This window comes from Pholcus phalangioides, unplaced genomic scaffold, assembly GCF_987345545.1.
Source record: "Pholcus phalangioides strain wild (caught in Gottingen) unplaced genomic scaffold, Ppha-v1.0 ptg000027l_1, whole genome shotgun sequence".
In the NCBI taxonomy this organism is placed as follows: Eukaryota; Metazoa; Arthropoda; class Arachnida; order Araneae; family Pholcidae; genus Pholcus; species Pholcus phalangioides.
In genome coordinates this window covers 7287690-7310293 of record NW_028301617.1, presented here as the reverse complement: position 1 = coordinate 7310293, position 22604 = coordinate 7287690, and the positions used below count along the sequence as shown (strand labels likewise).

The 22604-nt window shown below is 39.5% G+C and overlaps 2 protein-coding genes across 2 annotated transcripts in view; both read right to left on the bottom strand.

The window, feature by feature from the left end:
- Positions 1-8192: 8192 nt before the first annotated feature.
- Positions 8193-22604, bottom strand: part of LOC149068312 (uncharacterized) — a 33362-nt gene continuing 18950 nt past the window's right edge. The window contains exon 2 of the mRNA XM_089251756.1: positions 8193-11187. Coding sequence (XP_089107882.1) covers positions 9701-10543 — 843 coding nt within the window. The 5' untranslated portion in view covers positions 10544-11187 and the 3' untranslated portion in view covers positions 8193-9700. The remainder of the gene's footprint in view (positions 11188-22604) is intronic.
- Positions 8193-22604, bottom strand: part of LOC149068313 (uncharacterized) — a 30719-nt gene continuing 16307 nt past the window's right edge. The window contains exon 2 of the mRNA XM_089251716.1: positions 8193-13758. Within this exon, the coding sequence (XP_089107842.1) occupies positions 11452-13542 (2091 nt within the window). The 5' untranslated portion in view covers positions 13543-13758 and the 3' untranslated portion in view covers positions 8193-11451. The remainder of the gene's footprint in view (positions 13759-22604) is intronic.

The following is a 22604-nucleotide window of genomic DNA, read 5'->3' as shown; positions in this document are numbered from 1 at the left end:
ATTTAATAATTTATAATCGGATTATTCTTATTTAATCACTTTCTTTAATATACATGTAGGGTTTTTAGGTATAACTTTGTTTTCTAATCGATAGATGGCGCTGCAGAACGCAGGAAATGATTAAGACTTTCTTTGAGAAGATTGGCAACGGGCAGTTTGCCGAATTAAGTTGGCGGGAAAGGCCACGTTTTTTGTTATGTCTGTCTGTGATCGTTTTGTATTTTTTGTGCGCATAATAAATGTTCAGAAAATGGATGCTGTGTGTTTTTCTCTGTGAAAAGCCCACAGACAAAATGCGGGCTCCTCCGGAATCGATTTGGATGTAATGGCGAATCGTACTGATTCGAGTTTCGTCTTCAAATCATCATTATTCATGTGAGCCACCAGGGCTCGGAGGTTCGACGATTGCAGGAAGGTTTCGTCTTCGTGGGAGTCAACCCGGCCCAAGATTTCGCAATCAGTTTCATGTTCGCGAAACTGTGCTGAAGATTTCGCGATCGGTTTCATGTTCACGAGACCGTGCTGCGGAATACGCAATCAGTTTCGTCTTCGCAAGACTGTGCTGGAGATTTCGCGATCTGACTCGTCTTCGCCGTGGGTCGTCCAAACTCGAAAAGCGTGTCCGTGATAAATATGAATCGCGGTAAGAGCTACGCGCCCGTGAGGAAAAAAGTGTTTCTGACCAAAAGTACATTGAAATGTCATTTACGTGTAATTGACTTGAGGTTCCCTCACATGGTGATGCTCCCAATTACATTTTGAGTATATGCATATACGGAAACTATTGTCTTCATTTATTTTGTGACTCATCCGCATATATCTTTACGAATTGAGCTATTTACACGAAGTCACCATGACTTATTTGACACAGGATATCAAAGAGGACTTGAAGGTGCTCGCTAGTGAATTAGGGTTGGACACTCTCCCTAACTTCAAAATCATAGATCTCAAGGTGATTCTTGAAAGCAAAGAATATGATGAGTTTTGCAAAGAGTTTCTGAAAACTATCATAGGTTATAGAAAGGAGGAGCAGAAGAGAAAAGATGAGATCGAGGAGCAGCAGAGGAGGAAAGGTTAAATTGAGGAGCAAGAGAGAAGAGACGCGATGGAAGAGCAATGTGTGAGGCTGGAAATAGAGAAACTGAAAATTGAGATAGGGAATCCTGATCAAATGGAAGGACCCAGTTGGAAAACGTTAGAAGTCCAAGCAGAGAGTTCCAAAATCTGATGCGAAAGTTCGATATGAGTGATGATATAAATCTCTAGTGCTTTTTTGAGCACAAGCCCGCCAGGTATCATTACCAAAGGAGGATTGGGTCACTCATCTTCTAGGATTGCTACCTTATGAGATAAATCAACTCATTGCACGAGAACCCGTAGAGAAGTGGAGAATTATGACCTTGTACAAGAACTGTTGATGAAAAGATTTAAATTGTCGGCAGAAAAGTTTCGTCAGCTGTTTGCCTCACATCACAAGAAGCAGACCAGTACTTGGCAAGACTCATCATGAATTACGCGCATATTTTGATGGCTGGACATCTGCTTTAAAAATAGTATTTGACCAGTTAAGGGATTTGATCATCACGGATCAAATTAAAAAGCGAAGCCCAACGAACTTCCGAGATTCATTTAGACGAATGGAATAATTTTGTCTCTCCCGGTGAACTATCAGAAAAGTTAGATGATTACGAGTGTTAAATAAGCCCGTGAAAACATCACATGCTGGTGAGTGGGAATGACAAAAATTCCAGAAACCAACATTCCAAAATTTCCAGGATAAGTTCGGCAAAATCAAAGACGTCAAGAATAAAGCAGGGGGAGGATGGAAGTTTGGAAGTAGACAAACTGAGAAGAATGAAATTCAGAGTCGAATGAGATATTATCGGTGTGGTAATGTGGGCCACTTGAATCAGTTTCAAGTGGCAATCAGTTTCGTCTTCGCAAGACTGTGCCGGAGATTTCGTAACGGGCCATGGTCCATTTCCGGCTAACCTTCATAGGTTCAAATCAATCCCCAGTGATAAATGTTATGTTTGGCCATAGGCACGCCTCTTCACTACGCAATTCTATGCCCCAAGACAACGGCTTTCCACTTCAGAGAGCCAGCTGAACATTTGCGAATACCTTGGCTTGAGTGCGTCCTGAAGCGGGAAGATTCGAAAAGAAAATACGTAAACTGGGCCGCTTTCTAGAGCAGCACCCTGAGGATATCAGAACCACAATCCCGGAGCCAGAACCAGATAGAGAGCCACCTATGCCAGTTAGGAGATCCACTAGACTACGACGTCAACTACACCCAGACAGCGATCTCGTACATCTGTTTAGAGAAGAGGAAGAAGAGCCTGAGTAGTCGAGAATAGTTTGATCCACGCTGGCTTATCGAAAAGCTGGATACAGGCAGCAATTACTGACGAATGTCTTTGGACCAAATCAAACTACACGGTGCAGCGATTAGATCAACCCAGCAGCAGATTGACAGCTTTCATTGATGTGATAGTTACTGATCCAATGAAAATCCCTGAAGAGAAGCAGATCACACAAATTTTATCAAGAAGTATTCCCGATTATGACGATTATTACGATGATTTTGTGATTTATAACCTGTGATTTACAATTGTTGTGATTTATTTACATGAATCACCATTTTTCGATTACAAATTTTATACTTGTTTACTGGCAAGGTGCGTAATGGCACCTGCCCATGTATGTAATATATCTTTCTCAAGATCAATAAATGGTTAGGTTTCCCCGGAGGCACCCGAGTCCCAAGGGACAATGTGCTTATATCACTGAGTGTGACAGAGCCTGGGTGTCTCTCGGTTCCTATCACTATCACTTGAAGTTCCAGTGTCCAGAGTTATTCAAGAACAAAAATTGCTCAACATCGTTCAACAAGGACAGTGAGAAGCAGAAAACGTCAGATACTCACATTATAGGAATATCCATGTGACAGTACCGAGGTTGGAGAGGTTCCTACCAAACAGATGAAATTCAAAAATTTGACAGTTTGTGCATTCGTCGACACGGGCATTGCAGTTATGCCTTTTGCGTGAAAACGTATGCAGACAAGCTGTTGGCGTTCCGGAATTGACAAGTAAACCCATACCATTATCTGGAGTTGCTGCGGGGCAGGTGTGGACCAAAAAATCTTTTGAACAGGAAGTCGAGTTGGACGGGAATAGTTTCAACCCTTACGTGGCATGTTGTACCCACAACACAACTAAACTTTCAAGCAGTGATTGGAGTTGGATTCCAAAAACAGGCTTGATTGCGCTTCGACGAAAGTGGAGTCTTTTTCTCCGGAATGAGGGGAAAATGTTGTTCGTGCAAAGTTGTGCTGAATTGAGCCAAGAACACCAACCTGGCGCGGATCACATTCGTAATGAAGAGGTTAATGAGAAATTACGAGAAACTCTCTCGACACATAAGCTAGAAAAGTTCTCAATGACGAAAAGCGTATCTCCCAGAGATCTCGACACCCATCTTCCTCTGAGAGACACGGATTTGTCGAGCAGGATTTCCACGATCAAAGAAATAAAATCAGAGGGTAGACAGAGACGAGAAGGAAAACGCAGACTGATAAAAGGTAGACTTATAACAGGAAGAGGGAAAAAAATTACCCAATTATCAATACGTTAATCTACGGGCTACACAAAGAACTGAGTTCAGTACTGGACTGAAATTGAGACCCAAATTAGGCAGACCTGAGGTCAAAAAAGTAGGTGAACATTTGGGGGTCTTATCAATCACCATTACTGCCTCAGCTGTTGTCACAAAGCATGCTAATGTCTCAATTGATAAAGTTATATTGTGTTCATTTGTTTTCATACTTATACAAATCTTGTTTTTCGAATTTTTCATGCTTGTGCGAATATTGTGTTGTAAAAACATTTAAAATGTCACTGAGCCGCAGGATGTCCGAGCTGTAGGATTTTTAGTTACAATTTTGTTTTCTAATCGGTAGATGGCGCTGCAGAACGCAGGAAACAATTAAGATTTAAAAGATTAGCAACGCGGAGTTTGCCGGGAGAAGCTGGCGGGAAAGGCCACGTTTTTTGTTTGGTCTCTCTGTGATCTTGCATTTTTTGTGAGCGTAAGAAATGTTAAAAAAAATGGATGCTGTGCTTTTCTCTGTGAAGAGCCCACATATATGGGGCCGTTCAAGTATTACGTAAGCTGATTTTTAGACATTTTTGACCCCCCCCCTCCTAACGCATATTGGTGGGATCAGAAACGTACGCGGGAGGGGCATAGGGTGCTTGTACGCCTCCCCCCAGACGAAATTTTTGTTTTAAATTAAAATTTCGAAAGAAAATGCCTTTATATGTGTTGTTATAATTGATTTCTGTTAATTTCAATGCTATCTGAAAGGTAAGAGCTCAAAATTTCTCTTGAAAAAATTTTTGCGACCCACCCTTTAAGCCATATATGGTAAACCCTTGCTTTCCCCCCCCCCCCAAAACCTAATTTTGTAAAAATGAACTAAGCGGCACATTTACAAATCGCTTGAATGACCCGTGGCACAATTCCACAGCATTTAAGTGTCCCGTTGCACATTTTCAGATCACTGAAAGAGGCCTCAAAGATCACTTTCACATTCAAAAATCACTTAAGTAATCCGCGACACAGTTCCAGAACACTTAAACGATCCGTGGCACATTTAGAGATCCCTCGAGTGACATGTGACACAGCTTTAGAGCACTTCAGCGGCCCGGAAATATTTCCAGAGCACTAGAAGGACCCTTGAAACATTTAGAGGTCACTGAAGTGGCTCTGTAAGGCATTTATCATTAGGGAGAATGTTAGTTCAGGTGCCCACAAACTAGCGAAAAATTTTTCTCGTATTTTGCGCACCGAGTAAGATAGTAAGATGCCACCAAGAATATTTCATATTTTCATAAAGGGCGGTTGATGACGTAAGCATTATCCAACCCACCCCCCCTTGTCAGCAAATCGGAAACCCCTTCCTCCCCCCATCGACGGACAGTGCATTATTCACATTGCACTTTGTAATTTACAAACTTCGGGACTTATAAATAGAGAGATTAATTGTTCAGGTGCCAATAACTATCGAAAGGTTTTTTTTTCCCGATTTTGGCGCACCGAATAAGATGCCATTAAGAATATCTCATATTTTCGTAAAGGGTGGTTGATGACGTAAGCATCATCCAAATCCCCCTCCCCCTTGTCACCAAAAGTCGGACCCCTTCCCATCGATGCTGACGTAATATTTGAATGACCCCTATATAATTTAAACAAAAAAAATCCCCTGAATTAATGAGAGTTACTTTTGTCTTTTGATAAAGATTATCGACTAATTTTTAAAAGAATTTTGAATGTAACTTTAAAAGGTGATGTTGTTGCTAACTAAACAATTTCTAAAATGTTAAGGATTGGCTTTTTTAATCTGAGGCTCAGAATGGAGAGATCTAAAATTTACCTTTTATTTTGACCCACAAACTTGGACTGTACTTCCTCATACACTTCACTTACACGCATTACATAACACACATACAATAAATAAGATTTTTTTTTCTTTTCTTCTCCAAAAGACCACTTCTTAAAGAGATATAGATGGCTTTTTTTCTCAGCCAGAGATATCAAGGAAACAGTTATTTTCCGGATATTATGCTGAGGTGAGCTCGGAAAGAAAAGTCATCACGTCTCCGCCGGGACTCGAACCCAGGCCCTCTTGCATACCGGGCAAGCACGCTACCATCTACACCACTGGCGCTGAAGTAGAGGCATTAGCAGCCTCTGGCTGAGAAAAAGCCATCTATCTCTCTATAAACCGTCCCATCTGGGGGGCGATTTCCCGAAGTTAAGAGAGGCTACTAATGTCACTACTAATTCAGCGCCTCACGCCACAGTGCGTGAAATAAGGAAGGCAGGGTCATGTCTCCAGTGGTGTAGATGGTAGCGTGCTTGCCCGGTATGCAAGAGGGCCTGGGTTTGAGTCCCAGGAGACGCGATGACTTTTCTTTCCGAGTTCACCTCAGCATAATATCGGGAAAATAACTGTTTCCTTGATATCTTGGGCTGAGAAAAGGCCATCTATCTCTCTCTCTACCCATTATGTTAAAGGATGGACCAATTTTTCGTTAAATACGTAGTTTGGTCAAATTTTTGAAAAAAAAATTATATATCACGTGCACAACAATAAGTTTATTTTCTCTAAAAAGCACATTTTCTTTCACAAGCCATCTAAAAAGTCTCTAAACAGGGGTTCTTAACTTTTGCGCATCCCTGTGCCAATAAAATAATATTTAGCAGTGGAAAAACAATAACGAATTGTTTCTTCACCAAAGTACAAGGTCCACCAAGGCATTCCGTGGACCCACCGTTAGCAATCCCTACTCAAGAATAAAATCACGCTATTTATCTGTGTCTGCTTGTTTTGAAATTGAGCATTATTACCAGGGCCGTCTTAAGAGCATCATGGGGCCCCCGGGCCAAATGATTTTTCTGAGACCCGACTTGGCGAATTCTCGAAAATTTGAACCGGTTCTCATTTTTTTTGAGGCCCCTCTTTTCTTGAGGCCCGGGTGGGCCCATGCGTTAAGACGGCATTGATTATTACATGTGTTATATTGTTTTAAATTCAGAGGAGGAGCATGCCAGATTTTCAAGTAGAGACTAGATTAAAATCATTTGAGATCGTTTGCAATGCAATTGGCCGAAACCATTTACCTGATTTGATTGGCTAAAGGCCATATTCACCGACATGGTTTAAACTGTAGTCACAATTTTTGGATAAGAGATCAACATAGATTGGTTAAAAACCTGAATTTAACCAATCCGTGTCGATCTCTTATCAAAACATCATGACTATAGTTTAAACCATGTCGGTGAATACGGCCCTTACAGGGCTGGATTAGCACGCAAGTAGTAGAGATTCGGCATTTCGAGCGTATTTTCTATATCTAATACTGCTCTCCATTCTTCCTGCTGCCATTTACAGTAAAACTTCCTCAACGGCCATGTCCGAACAACGGCCACATTTTGTTGGAACCGAATACGTCCCATAGATTTAACATTACAGCTAACCTCCGAACAACGGCCACATTGGACATGGAGTCGGAAAAAAATCTGCATATCACTATGAGAAAAATAATTTTCAAGCTGAATTTCGAGGGTTGTTTATTCCCACTGAACTCTGAGGGGAAAAAATCATGTACGCTTTCGTTTCGTGGGTATAAATGCTAGATGAGCACATTTAAAGCAGTGGAGAGGAAAAAAATAACTACTTAAAAGTGATCTCTTCAAATGCACCGCGGATCACTCGAATGATCTGTAAAAATGTGCCACTTAGTTCATTTTTACGAAATTAGGTTCGAGATCGCACACATTCCACATCAAATGACTCCGAAGGTCACATTTGGTGCGCGCGTCATGAGTTGAGCATGTGTGGTCTAGTTGATCGTGGGTGGGAATAAATGACTATTTTTTGGGGGTTTCGGTGGGGGAAGGAAGGTCTTGGTCCATCAGTTTTTCTCGCCAAGTCGTTTCTGTTGTGTTGCACTGCAAGCCTAAATTTTAGGATGTCAAAATAGGGCTGAATATCGATCAACACTGCTGCAACTAGATGCTTGGTCAGCCGGGCAAGCACACATTTTGGCGCCCCTTCTAGTCCGGTGCATCAGACCCACCTGATCCTCTCTAGTTGCGGTCCAGTCGATTAATCTTTATTATTATAATATTGCAGTGTCAATATAATCATACATTCTAATGTAATAAATTATATAATTATCGTAATCAATTACGGAATGGATTATCATTTCGCATGTTACATAGATTACAGATTTTAGGGGGTTTTTTTTCAGAAATATAACTGCCATTTCTCCCCCAATAACGGCCACATTTTTAGATCCCGTTAGTGACCGTTGTTCGGAGGTTTCACTGTATCGGGAATGCGGGGGGGGGGAGAGAAGCAGAAGGACTACTACTGCTAAACCACTCGTGCACCTCGTTCATATTCCTCTGCGGAACTTCTAACGAATTGGTACATATTGGAGTATGCGTGTCCGTGTTGTGAACCTAGCGTAAAGTTATGTGTAGTGCTGCTACCTGTCATTCATTTTTCTAACTAGAAGTGAAGTGGAATAGTTGAAGATTTTAGGAGCAGAAGGATCGAATAGGGGGAAAAAATTTAATATGTGAAAAATCATGAACAATTTAAATGGACAAATAAATACAAACAACTAACACATTTATTCTAAAAATAATTTAATTAAAAATGATTTTCTCATGATCATCTTCTAATCTATAAATGACTACACACCACATCACTGGCAACATGACATACTTAATTCAGCATGCAAAACATAATTCTTGGCATTTCTTTCAATGAACTTTCATGCAATTTTTATAATAAAAAGACTATATTGAATTCCACTACCAGAAAAGAGAATTACTTCGAGTTGATGAACGGAACATTACTTTACTGATCATCCTTGACCGAAGTAAATTGAGGTATCACACAGGGGTGACACTCACTGAGTGCCTCGAGAATAAAGGGCCATCGTCAGAACGAGTTCATTTTCTTCTCAGCGTTTCTATAATTTTAGTGGTTAGCATCATTAGGAGCGCACCAAGTTGCGTTACCGAATTTGCAGAGCCGTTCCTGAAGGAGAAGAGACAGGAAAATGACTGCGGTAAAATGCTTCAATTCAAATCAGTTAGTGTGTTCTTGGCGCTAGCGCTTGTTGCCTCAAAGCTGAATGAATTTCCTTCTTCATTTACCAGTTTCAAATCTTCTTTCATCCGGTGAATCACTAACACTGACTACCGCAGTAGTGATCGCGTCGACCAACCCATTATTCACGTACAGCGGCTCGCTGATGCTGATTAACAATAGACAAAGCATTACTTTTTAGGTACGACTGTGCGATTTCACGAAACTGATTTGGAACCGTCCGTGATTTTGGCTGACGTAGAAAAATGTTTACATCATACCACTACTTTGCATATATATATATATAAAATAATTTTGTGCAGCTATTTTTGTATATTATATAAGAGAACAACTTTGCGTGGCTATATCATGGCTGATGTTCTTTCTGCAGCTGTGAATCTGCAAAGAACCCAAAAGCTTCATTTTTTAGACACAACTTCGTTTGTGTGGGCGCATGGAAAAGGTTTGGTACGTTATTCTTAATTCTTGAAAGAGCCCTGTCTCTACTTGATAGAAATTTGCTAAATACTTATTTGGATTCGTTTGGCTGTTTGGAAAGGTGCTCATCACGTAGATTGAAATTTACACTAGCCATCCTAAGGAACCATCTCCTGCAAAGCAAACAGTATTCTCGACCAAAAACGGAAAAACCATTTTCTGAGTTTAAGACCAATCTTTTTCGGTTGAAAAGCGAAAAGAAGGCAGACTCTTGAATATTGCTTCTCAAACACTGTTTTCTTCCGCAATTATAGCCAAGTTTCGAACTTGAACTGGACTAATCAGCAGGAAAAAATTTCGGCTTATGATATTATAACTTTAGCGTTAGGGACCAAGGATCACGTTTCACACCCAATACTGCAGATTATATAATTTACACACGAGCCGAATTTCATATCCAAGCTAAACTGTATAACTTATGAACAGTGATGACCAGAATACACAATTTACATACAGTAACTACGCTCTTATATGCAATAATTTAAATTGTTCATATTGTTTTCCATTTGAATGCAAATTGAATCCTTTTCATGTTTCTTCGGGTTGTACAACTGTGAAATTGTCTTTTTTCAAAATAGGATCATCAAAAGGTGTTTTCCCTTCAGTATGAGTGTTTTTATGGGCGTTCAATAAATCACCTCGTGCATACTTTTTACCGCAAATGCCGCATTCGAAGGGCTTTTCTCCAGTGTGTGTTCGTTTATGGCGTACGAAATTTGAATGTTGTGCAAATGCTTTACTGCAAACTTCGCATTCATAAGGTTTTTCTTCAGTGTGAGTTCTTGTGTGCGTAACCCAAGCACTCCTCAGCGAGAACGATCTATCACAATACTTGCACTCGAATGGTTTTTCTCCGGTGTGAATCCTCTTGTGGTCTATCAGAGTTGATTGATACGAAAATGTTTTTTTGCAAATGTCACATACGTAAGGTTTCTCTTCAACGTGAACCACCCTGTGCTTTCTCAGAGAGGATAAATCTGAAAAAGCCTTTTCACAAACTTCACATACATGAGGTTTTTCTCCAGTGTGAACCCTCCTGTGTTTCGCTAGAACCGATTGATCTGCGAATGGTTTATTGCAAAATTCACACGCGAAAGGTTTTTCGCCAGTGTGAGACCTCGTATGCGTGATTAAGCCTGTTCTGTGTGAGAAGGCTTTGTCACAAAATTCGCATTCGAATTGTTTCTCCACAGAGTGAACATACGTGTGCTTCAATAAATGTGACTTCTTCGCGAATGTTTTGTTGCAGAACTCGCATTCGAATAACGTTTCTCGAGTATGAACACTATTTTCATGATCTTTCAGACGATACTTTTGCGAAAACACTCTTTTGCAAACCAAGCATTCGAAGGTTTTCTTTTTAGCGCTCATTTTTTTTATGAAGTCTGAATTCTTATTTTAATAGAACTAAGCAGCAAAAGATAACGCTTCGAACAGGAACTGCTTTAAAATAATTTTGCTGATCAAAAGCACATTTCTATAGCATTTCATCAATGGCAATCAAGTTTTTTCCCTCTGCTTCTTTTTACCAAATTTTCGGAGCTAATCAGTACAACCCCCTCCCCCAAATCAGCTTCATTTTCGTTTCATCCTAAACTTGGCCTCCTTGACACCCCAGGCTGGTTTATTCGTCATCTTTGTGCGAATTGTGAAGTCAGTATTATCCCTATAATCCTTAGTAATTGAAAAGTCCACCAATCTCTGTTCCCTATTCTGTTTTTTTAACGATTAGACGTCACTTACAGTGAGAAAAAACCAGTTTTTGTGTTCATAAATGGCGATCGATGAGTACGCCCGGTTATATATAAGAGCCTTATTCTGAGCCAAACACATTCAATAACAAAAACCTAAAATGAAAAGTTCACCAAAGCTTCAAGACGCTACCAGCAATGCACCAGGAATAAGTCCACATCCGCTACTTCTCCGTTTAAATCAACAAATTTCGGCTTCGTTCTCCGTGTCCAGCTCTCGGCCAGGTTCGGTTGCAATCAGTGGTGTGCTTCTGAAGAAGAAACCTGCAGAAAAAATAAAATCATCTATATGTTGTCTACATATAACTACGATGTATAAAGTGATATCATTCACCACTTGAAAGATTTTAGCTTCCATGACTAGTTTAACAATCTTTCTAGCACCCTGGACTACATTCTACGTTTCACTTTGATAATATGCGTAATGGTCATGCGTGTATCTGACTGATACAACTTGTTTTTTTCCTCCCCACTTGTCAGACCTTTTTTGGTTGATCTGATTACGATTCACTTCAAACTTCGCAGTCCTCAGTATTTTTCCCTCTTGTGGGTTATTTCGTGTCTGACCAAAGAGTTCTTCAGTGAGAATGATCTTCCACAAAGTTCACATTTGAATGGTTTCTCTCCAGTGTGAATCCTCCAGTGACTTATAAGTAGTGACTTATACGAATATGATTTTTTGCATACTTCGCATTCATAAGGTTTTTCTCCAGTGTGAGCTAGCAAGTGCGTTCTAAAATTTGATTTATCTGAGAATCTTTTGTTGCAAAATTTACACGAAAAAGGTTTTTCTCCGGTGTGAATCCGCCTGTGCCTTGTAAGAAGTGAGTTGTATGAAAATGACTTCTTGCATACTTCACATTCGTACGGTTTCTCTTCAGTGGGAATTCTCTCATGATTAATCATAACTGACTTATTTGAATATGATTTCTTACATACTTCATATTCATAAAGTTTCTTTCCAGTGTGAACTTGCATATGCGCTCTAATATCTGATGCATATGAAAATCTTTGAAAGCAAACTTCACGCACATAAGGTTTTTCTCTGGTGTGAGTCGGCTTGTGCCTTTCCAGACTTGCCTTATATGAAAATGTTTTCTTGCATACTTCACATCCATAAGGTTTCTCTTCGGTGTGAACCAGCATGTGCGTTCTAACTCGCGATTTAGTCGAAAATTCTTTGTTGCAAATTTCACACGCAAAAGGTTTTTCTCCGGTGTGTATCCTCCTGTGCTGTCTTAGACTTGCATTGTATGAAAATGTTTTCTTGCATAATTCACATTCATAGGGTTTCTCTCCAGTGTGAACTTTCGCGTGCGTTCTAAAATGTGATGCATCTGAAAATTCTTTGTCGCAAATTCCACACGCGAAAGGTTTTTCTCCGGTGTGTATCCTCCTGTGCCTTTCCAGACTTGACTTATATGAAAATATTTTCTTGCATACTTCACATTCGTAAAGTTTCTCGTCAGTGTGAACTAGCATGTGCGTTCTGAATTGCGATTGATTTGAAAATTCATTGTTGCAAATTTCACACACAAAAGGTTTTTCTTCGGTGTGTATCCTCCTGTGGTGTCTTAGACTTGCATTGTATGAAAATTTTTTCTTGCACACTTCACATTCATAGGGTTTCTCTCCAGTGTGAACTAGCAAGTGCGTTTTGAAATTTGATGCATCTGAAAATTCTTTGTAGCACATTGTACACGCAAAAGGTTTTTCTCCAGTGTGAATCCTCCTATGCCTTTTCAGATTCGACTTACACGGAAATGCTTTCATGCATACTTCACATTTATATGGTTTCTTTCTACTTTGTGTTCTAAAATATGATGAATCTGAAAATCCTTGGTTGTGAATTTCACATGCAGAAGGCTTTTCATCTTCGGCGTGAACCCTTCTCCTGTGCATTCTCAGATCTGATGGATATGAAAAAGCTTTATTGCAAACTTCACAACCGTAAGATTTTTTTTTAGCGTGAATACTAATATTTTTTCGTAGAATTGCCTGATCTGAAAAGTTTCTATCGCACACTTTTTTTCTGTGCTTTCTTAGGTATGCCTTTTCCGAGAACGCTTTACAGCAAATTTCGCACTTGTATGGCTTCTCTCCAGTGTGAACCCTTTTGTGTTTTGTCAAAGATGTTTTATGTGGAAATGCTTTGCCGCAAATTTCACACGCGAAAGGTTTTTCTCCAGTGTGAGTCATCCTGTGCCTTTTCAGTGCTGATGGATCGGCAAAAGCAATCTTGCAAATTTCACATGCGTGGGGTTTCTCTCCAGTGTGAATCTGCCCGTGCCTCACTAGAGTCGATTTAACTGAAAATGATTTATTGCAAACCTGACACACAAAAGGTTTCTCATTCGTGTGAAATCTCGCGTGGGTGACTAGACCACCTTTGCGTGAGAACGATCGATCACAAATTTCGCATTTAAATGGCTTGCCTGCATAGTGAATCTTCTTGTGGCACGTAAAAATGTGCTTATTCGTGAATGTTCTGCCGCAAGCCTCACATTTGTAGAACTTGTTTTTAGTGCGATGATCTTTTTCATGAATTTCGAGACCACACGAATTTGGAAACACTTCCTTGCTAACTACGCATTCAAAACTTTTCTTTTCAGTCTCCATTTTTAATCTGCTCTGAATTGATCAAGCTTCAAGATCACGATTTAATGACATCAGACCAGAAGTTCCCAAGAGTTTCAAAATGCTACCGTTCAATAAACTAGAAGTAACAGACGATTGATTCGTCACACGTCAGTTCAAAATCTACTAACTCTGGCTTCATTACGGATGTCTGACATTCAACCACGTTCAATTGACATCGAAGAGCTTCTGAAAGACCTGCCAAGAAAAGAAAATTATCTATATCTATAGCTCGATATAATTTTGCAGTTAAACTCATTATCATTTTAAAGTCATCTACTTCGGCATCCACTCAAACATTGGATGCCTCGCTTCGGTAGGTTCTGAAAGCAATGAAATAATAAATCTCGGAATTTTCATCACTTTTAAACTCATCCACGAAATATTATCAAGAGTATAATATATTTTAAAATACAAGTATATAGGTTGAAAAACGGTCAAGTTCTCCGAACGTAGGCGGAGATAGACTTGAAAGTCTAGGGGGTACGATGATGATGATGATGATGATGATGTCTCAATTCATATCCTATTATAATTGGATTTTTTAATTGGGTCGCTATATTTTAGAAATGCGGCCAAAGGCTAAAAAATTAGGAACCCTCCTCACTCAAGCACGTGCGCTGACGTAATAAACCAGATTTGCTGATAAAAGCTCTCTCCTGATCAGAGAAGTTCCAATTTTCCTGTTCATGAGAAAAAACACGAGATTTGAGTGACTTTGAAAGCGATATGATTGCGGGCGCTGGGGGGAGCGGTTCCAGTATCTGCGAAGCCGCTAACTTTCTTGGCTTTTCCTCGTACAACAAACAGTATAAATTTTATGTAGAACTTTGATGCGTTATATACGTGCTAAAAGCTCAATTTTTTAATCCTTTGAAGAGCAGAAATTTTTCCAAAACCCATAGGAATAAACGTAAACAGGAGCGCCCACTATGGGACTCACCCTCCCTTTCAAACAAGAGTTATTATATTGATTTGATATATTTACACTCATCAGGGCATTTTTATTTAGGAAATTCTCTTGCGACATCTTAACTCGTCAAACTCAACACACGCCCCCTCCCTTTTCCCAAAGGCGTCGCGATTCTTTCGGAACCACTGTATCAAGGTAAAGGAAGTGAGGAAAGAAAATTCTTTTCAGAGATAGTCGTATCTTAAGGGCGGCTAAATTTCTAGGACCGGCCCTGTGCAAAAAATTAAAATGCCTTCCTCCAGGCATAAGGTAACCAAAATGAAGGCTTGATTATAAGTTAAAGGGGATCATTCCCTTTTTGCAATCCAATTGCAAAAAGGGTTTTAAGGGCTTGGCTTTAGATAAAACATCAAATAGGAGCACGAGAGGTATTCTCTGGTGCTCCTGTTTGATGTTTCATGAATCCTCACGAGAGGTATTCCTGAGAGAATACCTCTCGTGCTCCAACAAAATAAACGCAAATCAGAAATCTGTTGCCCCATAAAACATGAGAAAAGGTGCGAGTAACACAAAAATAACAAAAACATAAATAAAAATGCAATTGACACACAAAAAAAAAAAAATTTGCTCCGAATATCAGCGCTTGCTCAAAATGAAGATGAGCAACCAAAATACAACGCTGCGGGTCAAGCATAATTTGATAATTTTTGTCGCACCGCGGTCATTTTCTGCACACGAGGACTAATTAGACCGGGACCTACAATTTTTTGCCGATTCCGAACGGCAGGCTTGCTTTTTTTTTTTTTTTATACTCGTCAAGAGGTTGGTGCGCTAACCCCTCGCTTGGGGACTGCCTGCGATAGCCGTTTTTTGTTGTAAAATTATTTTCCGTTTCAGACAGGTTTCCGTTTTATAGAGGTGCGCATAAAAATATATGCAGCGATTTATTTCTGTCGCGTTTCAGAAACTCAAGTTCCGAGAACATCACCCCTAACGAGTCTTGAACAGAGACATGCATATTATTATTTTGAGTTTTTTCATGTTTGCTCTTTCAAATAACTACACACATTCAATGCGCTAATGGTTAAACTTCAATATAAAACGTTCTCCTGAACAGCAATAGAACGAACACTTACTTTTGTTAAAAATGAAAATTTTTTAATACAGTGAAACTTCGATATAACGATATTCTGGGGAACAAGAAAAATATCGTTATGGAGGGATTATCGTTGTAACGAGAGGCAAAATTATCCTTACGTGTGATCAAATTTATGCCGTTGTCATCTTTTCTACATCTACATCATTAATAGCATCAGAAAATGCGTTTTTATGTATTTATTCGCAGAAAATATTGTAATCAATTAATTAGTTATAAAAATTCACTTGTGCGCATTGCCCCTGTAAAGAAGTTTATCGCATTGCACTTCCGTCTTACGCAGAAAACGGCAATGGCAATAACTTCGTTTATAGCCTTCGGTGATTTTTTTAGTGCAAAATATTGATATCAGATGCCTTCAGAAGGAGAACAAGTGACGAAGTAAAAATTAAATTCAAAACGATTTTGAACAAATTATAAAAGAATATTGTTATAGCGGGTTCAAAAAAAAATCTAAAAATATCGTTATAAAGGGATTTATCGTAGCAAAGGATATCGTTGTATCGAGTATCGTTGTACCGAGGTTTCACTGTATTTGAAATTGCATACCTGTTTAAAAAACAGATACGATGCGATCACAACATTTCATTTCATACCGTACACCGCCCAGGCTCTATCGACCATTGTCAATTTTAGCCATTGCCCCGGATTGGGGGTGGGGGGGGGGGTGCTTTATTATGCGTAATGAGATCAACAACCAATAACGCTTGTGAAAGAAAGATTCTACATTTCTGCAAAATTTTTGCGTTCAAATTCAATACTCGTTCCTCGTGGCTGGTTGGCCATCTATCTCTACACTGAATGAAAATCTCGGCAGTATGGTACTCGGTATCGCTAAATAATTCAAAATCTTCCCTCGCGTATTACCAAAGCCTCCTAGAAGTAGTATCTAGGAGGCTTTGGTATTACTCTCCCCGAAATTATCGAAATTTTTCCAAGAAGTAGGAGTGTTTTCTAACGAAAGTCACCATTTCCAATCATAAATGAAATGCTAAACCAGTTCGGATAGATAATAAGCATTCATCATTTTTCCAAGAGGTGAAAGAGATTTCCTCACAAAAGAGGGGGGTCAGAACGACTTGACTTTCCTCCCATCCAAAGGACAAAAACTTGCACACGGCCAAAAATTGTTTCCGTTTCATGTCTAGAAAGAGACTAAATACGCCTTCCGTTTCCGCGCGTTACACAGTTTCTATCTTAAAGCAGTTTCCTATTATTGAAAATGCTTTAATTATTCACAAGACTATATATTTGTTCCGTTTAAGACGTGCTTCCGTCTCATACGGTGTCCGTCTTAGACAGGTTTCACTATATCGAAAAATTGGAAAATGTGTTTTTCGGATAATTTGCGTGCACCAACCCACCTTACTAACTAATGTGTCCCCCTCACCCCAAAAAAAAAAGTTCCAAATGCTAAATTTGCCTTACCTGTGCGACCTATTTTGTTCATTTTCACAGAAAGCTATTTCTTTAATTCGTAGTCAAAGGGTCAAAATTGGATATAAAGAGCTTATCTCGTGTATGGTGCGCTAACCCCTCGCTGGGGGACTGCCCGCGATAGCAATTTTTTGCAGCGGTCAAGTCGCCGTTATTTTTGGTGTACCCCTGTGTCAGGAAAGTTTTCTGACAAGGACGAACCGGGTATCGAACTCGCGACACCCCTGAACATCCTTTGGTATTTTAGGCGAGTATCTTATCGACCTGGGCTACCGTGCCCCATTTTTTTAGAACTTATTTATAAATATTTTACGAGGACGTGCAATATATATTTTTCCTCCTTGTCACCAAAATTTCGGCAGCTCCGCCCCTTCTTTCTAACACATATGAACGGGATCAGAGACGTACGCCGAGGGGGCCATGTGCCCCCCCCCCTTTCGACGACCTTCCTATGTTATTGTAATCAATTTCTGTTCGTTTCAATGCCATTTGAAGGCTAAGAACTCAAAATTTCTTTTTAAGAAAATCATTGAGACCCACCAAGCCAGTGTTTCTCAACCTTTTTCAGTCCTTGGCCCCCCCTTTAGACGATATTTTCTTCTCATGGCCCCCTTGTCTTATCCAAGGACCCCCCCCTTACGCTCATCTCAGATCGAGACCCTTTCTACTTACCGAATTGAAAATTTAATCAAAACTAAATTTATATATATAATGAATGAATATGTTATAAATAAAATTTGATTCTGGAATCCTGGGCGAAGCATGGATCCAGAAGATAAAGGCTCATCCCTTCCAAGAACCGAATGAAATGTGTAAAATATGGGAATGATCCACATAACGAACATACATTCGACAATCCTAACGCATCACCCTGCGTCTGTGCCTACCCTTGACTACAGTTCAGTGAGCTTCCTTCTTGTGAAGCGTTTTATGCATGGCTGTCTCAACATCATGGGTCCCACGTACAAAGTGATGTTCTGAGGCCTCATACTTAGCTGGCTGTAACAGCTTACATATTTATATACTTATACGAGTCCCTGGGCTATACCCCCCCCCCATAGGCCCGTGGATTAAGATGGCCCTGATTCTATGGACAGTTCTGTTGGATTCTGCAAGTAATAACATTTTCTCCCATCGTATTTCACTTAAAAGCTCTAATTCTTCACAACTCTGTGGTCCCCTTCACACTCATCATGCCCCCCCCTTCACCGGATTTTCACCCGTGGCCCCCTTAGAATATCTCAGTACCGTAACGAGGCCATAGGTTGAGAACCACTGCTCTAAGCCATACATGGCAAACCCTTGGCCCTGGGGGTTATCTGATGTTGCCTGCCCCCAAACCAAGTTTTGTGAAAATGAACTAAGCGGCACATTTACAAATCACTTAAGTGATCTGTGGCACGATTCCATAGCATTTAAGCGGCCCGTTGCACATTTTCTGATCACTCAAGTAGGCCCGCGGCACATTTTCTGATCACTCAAGTAGGCCCGCGGCACATTCACGGATCACTTAATTGTCCCGCGACACAGTTCCGGTTCAGAACACTTAAGCATTCCGTGGCACATTTAAAGATCGTTTGAGTGACATGTAGCACTGTTTTAGAGCACTTGAGCGGCCCCCAGTGCGGTTCTACATCACTCAAGTTATCCGCGGCACATTCCCAGGTTACTTAAACGATCCGCGGCATAATTACGGATCCCTTGAGTTATGCGTGGCACGGTTCCAGAGCACTTAAACGATCCGAACACATTTCCAGATCGCTCCGAGGGTCCGCGGAATATTTAGAGATCACTAAAGTGGCCTCTGTAGAGGACGTATCAATAGGGAGATTGTTAGTTCAGGTGCCCACAAAGTATCAAAAGGTTTTTGTCGTTTCTGGAGCGCCGATTAAAATGCCATTGAGAATATTTACCATTTTTATAAAGGGTGGTTGATGACATAAGCGAATCACCCAAACACACCCCGCGAGACACCCAGGCTCTGGCGCAAGAAGCAACATAAACACTTCGGTCCCCCCCCCCGGAGGGGTGGGGGAAACAGGGCATCTCCGGTAAAACCAAAATTTATTGATACGTCAAAGATTACATATAGTGCAGTAAGTTATGTAAATCGAAGAATCAAATTAATGGAGTTAAGTCAAAGTGCTACGGGCACGGATAATAAATAATCATGGAAAGTCGTATAAAAATCGTATCGCAAAAGGCGCAATCAGAAATTTGATTGATCAAGGATTGTATCAAATGACAAGAAGGGCAGAACACCTCATTGCACTCCGGCAGTTCAATAGTCAGTCAGTCTAATTTCTCCGAGACGTCATTAATTAGGTTTGGGATTCATCCTGCTCCTCGCTCGCAAACAGTGCCACCAGCGCACTGTCAGGGTGAAGACGCGGCGATCTCCTTAACGGCGCTGGTACCGGATTTGCAGGAGCTGGAGAAGACGGATCCCTTATCTTCTCGGGATGTTCCTCAAGGAATTTCACCATTTTTCTTATCTTTTTCTTTGATTCCTCTCGACGTAGTATGCCAAGCATCCATGGTCTGTGTAGATGGGCAGTCGGCGAACGGAAGTGATAGGGTGTCGTTTCTGGACAGCATGTGGCGTAGTGCAGGGGCGTGCCAGGCTCAAGACAAGAGCATTTATCGCTGGCAATCACTTTAAAGCGATGTAAGGTTGCCGGGAAAGGCCCATGACCGGTGACAAATAAGATGAGCTCTCGTGACCAGCCCCTGCTCCTAGTTTCTTCATAACTTCATGAGTTGATCTTCCTGACGCCTCCGGCATATCCCAATGCAATTGCCAATTTGCTATCATGTCCCTCCAGAGGAGTGATTTTGCGTGAGAAGCTGGATATAAGAGTTCGTCGTAAAAGACTCCGGTATTGGTCGCTTCTTTGGCCGCCGCATCCGCAAGCTCGTTTCCCCACTGGCCGTTGTGGGCTTTTACCCAGGAGATGCGTATTGATGGGTGAGATACAAGTATACTCCTTATCTTTCTCGCCATTGCGTTTTCAGAGAGCGGGTTTAGAATGGCCTGGGGGGTGAACTATCTCTGTGGTCCTTAGCCGAAAAAAAGTAGTTAAGCGCCGATTTGTCCTTAGCTGGCCAGTAGTTCGACTTTTCGGTACTATCTCTACGCTAAGGACTTTTTTTTAGTAGTTACTTAGGACCGCTGCTAAGGACTGCCTAGCACCAGTCCTAAAGCAGCAAGAAAAGTAGTTCACGGCGGCCATCTTGGAAAAGAGGAAATTTCGCCTCTGGCCGCGAGCTCTCGCTGTGATATTTAGCGATGAAATATGCTGTTTTTTTTTCGATTTAAAAAATTTTTTACGATAATAATGACAGATAAAACTTGGATTATATCTTCGGTGTCATCAAAGTTGAAGTGATTCATCGTTATATCCTCAAAAACTGCTGTAGTATACATACGTGTATGTTGACATCGGCGATCGAAGCCACGACGAAGTGCTAGCATGTTCATTACTGAGGTAAGAATTATTTTATTGCTATCGAACTATATAAGAAAAGTGTTTAGAGATATTATTTTTTTGCTCAGTAAATGTGCGTTATTTAAAAATATAAATGGACATGATGTCACTCAATCAATAGGGCAGTGGATCCCACTTGGTAATGCTGAAAAATATCAAATAGCCCATGTATATTTTGGGTTGTATTGAAAATATTTATATGGCGAATGAAACATGAATCTTCAATTACGATAATATGAGATTGAAATTTTACATTCTATGTTTTTTGCTACATTAATTTTTTTTAATGAAAAATTATGTCTAAATAAATTGAGCACATGTGTAAATAAATAATTTGAATATTGTTGGCACAATAAAACTTGTGCTTGGAGACGACTATGCTATAAATAATCGCTTATAAATAAATAAATTGAAAATTTGTGTTTTAGATCAACCTCCCATCAATGCAATGCACAAAGTAACTAATAAGCTACAATTCATTGATAATAAATTATACCACCTAAATGACAAAAATTTTAATTATTTTTTTGTGATGAGTAATGGTGAAATTTAAATAAAGCATGGTAAAAATTGGCAGTAATGTTAAATATTAAATTTTGTAAAACTCATTCACTAAATTTAGTGTAAAGGATTAAACTTTAGATTTGATATTTTGAACTGTTCAAATGAACAATATTGTAATACTTAGTGAAAGTTAAATTTTCAGAAATAAATCATGTGCTACTACTTTGAAAATTGCACTCTGTAACTCGCTCTGAGATGAAGAATATTTAATAAGGAATCATTATATTTGCTTTGTTGATATAAAAAATGAAATTCGTACAATGGGACTAAAAAACAAAGTTTTAATTTCAGGCACAGTTTTAAGTGTTGAGGTATATATATATTATAATGAAAGGAAGCAGATTAGTGTTTGAAACATATTACAACTTCAGTATTTGGGGCCTTGCTGTGTGTGTTCAAATTTAATTTTTTGCCAAAAATTATTTTTGATTGTGTGTATGGGTAAAGACAGAAAAAAAATTTCCATGTCGAATACTTAAGAACTTTAAAATATAACATTTTGAGATGTTATGGAACTGAAACTTTTAACCTTTAAACTTTTAACAAGCATTTATTTTTTAACGATGTTGTTAGTAAACAGCTGATATATATATATATTGTATATACATTTGTGAGACTTTTCTAACTCTAGAAAAATTTTGTTTCCCAGGAACTTGGCTGTAGGTAGCTACGAAGTTATGTGAAGGTTTTCAAGGTTACCAAACAATTTTACCAGAGCAAACAAAGGTAATTTTAATTCTTTGTATTTGACTTTGAGCAACAGTTTCCATTATTATTTTCATGTAAAATAAAATATTTCCATGCATGATTTAATGACATAAATTTTAACATTATGTTGCATCATTTTCACTGATTTCATTTGTATCAACAACCCTAGTGGAACAAATACAGTCGAACCTCGATTTAACGCCACCATCCCACCCAAAGAATTTTGGCGTTATATCAGATCGCAGACGTAATGGCGTTTCGGAGAGACTGTATTACATAAATTCACATGTTTATTAAGAAATGTATTTCAGTGTCTCATTTATGTTGCATGATGAATACAAAATTCATAAAAATTGTAAACTGTAAAATCACTTGAATATTTCTCAATATAAAACTTAACAGAAACATACTACCCTCTGAAATTATTGTAATTTCAGCAACACATTTCATATGTGCAAAAACAAAATAAGCAGGTGGGGGGAAAGGTGGCATTGTTTTTAGTCCATACCATATTGGTTTTTCTCGAGAAATATCTTGCTATGAGTAATTTTCTTTATAATCATAATTTTTTCAGATACTATTGAAAGAACAACTCTTTTTGACATAATTGAATTGAGCAAATTAAGATAGATGATTTCTTAATGGCTACTTGTACCGCTCAAAATTTGACCAGTGCAAGTAAAAACATGTACTGTTGAAAAACTTGTCTTGGCTATACGTATAAATGAGAGGGTAGGACATTAAAAAAAACCTTTAGAAGCTTTGCTAACTGAAAAGC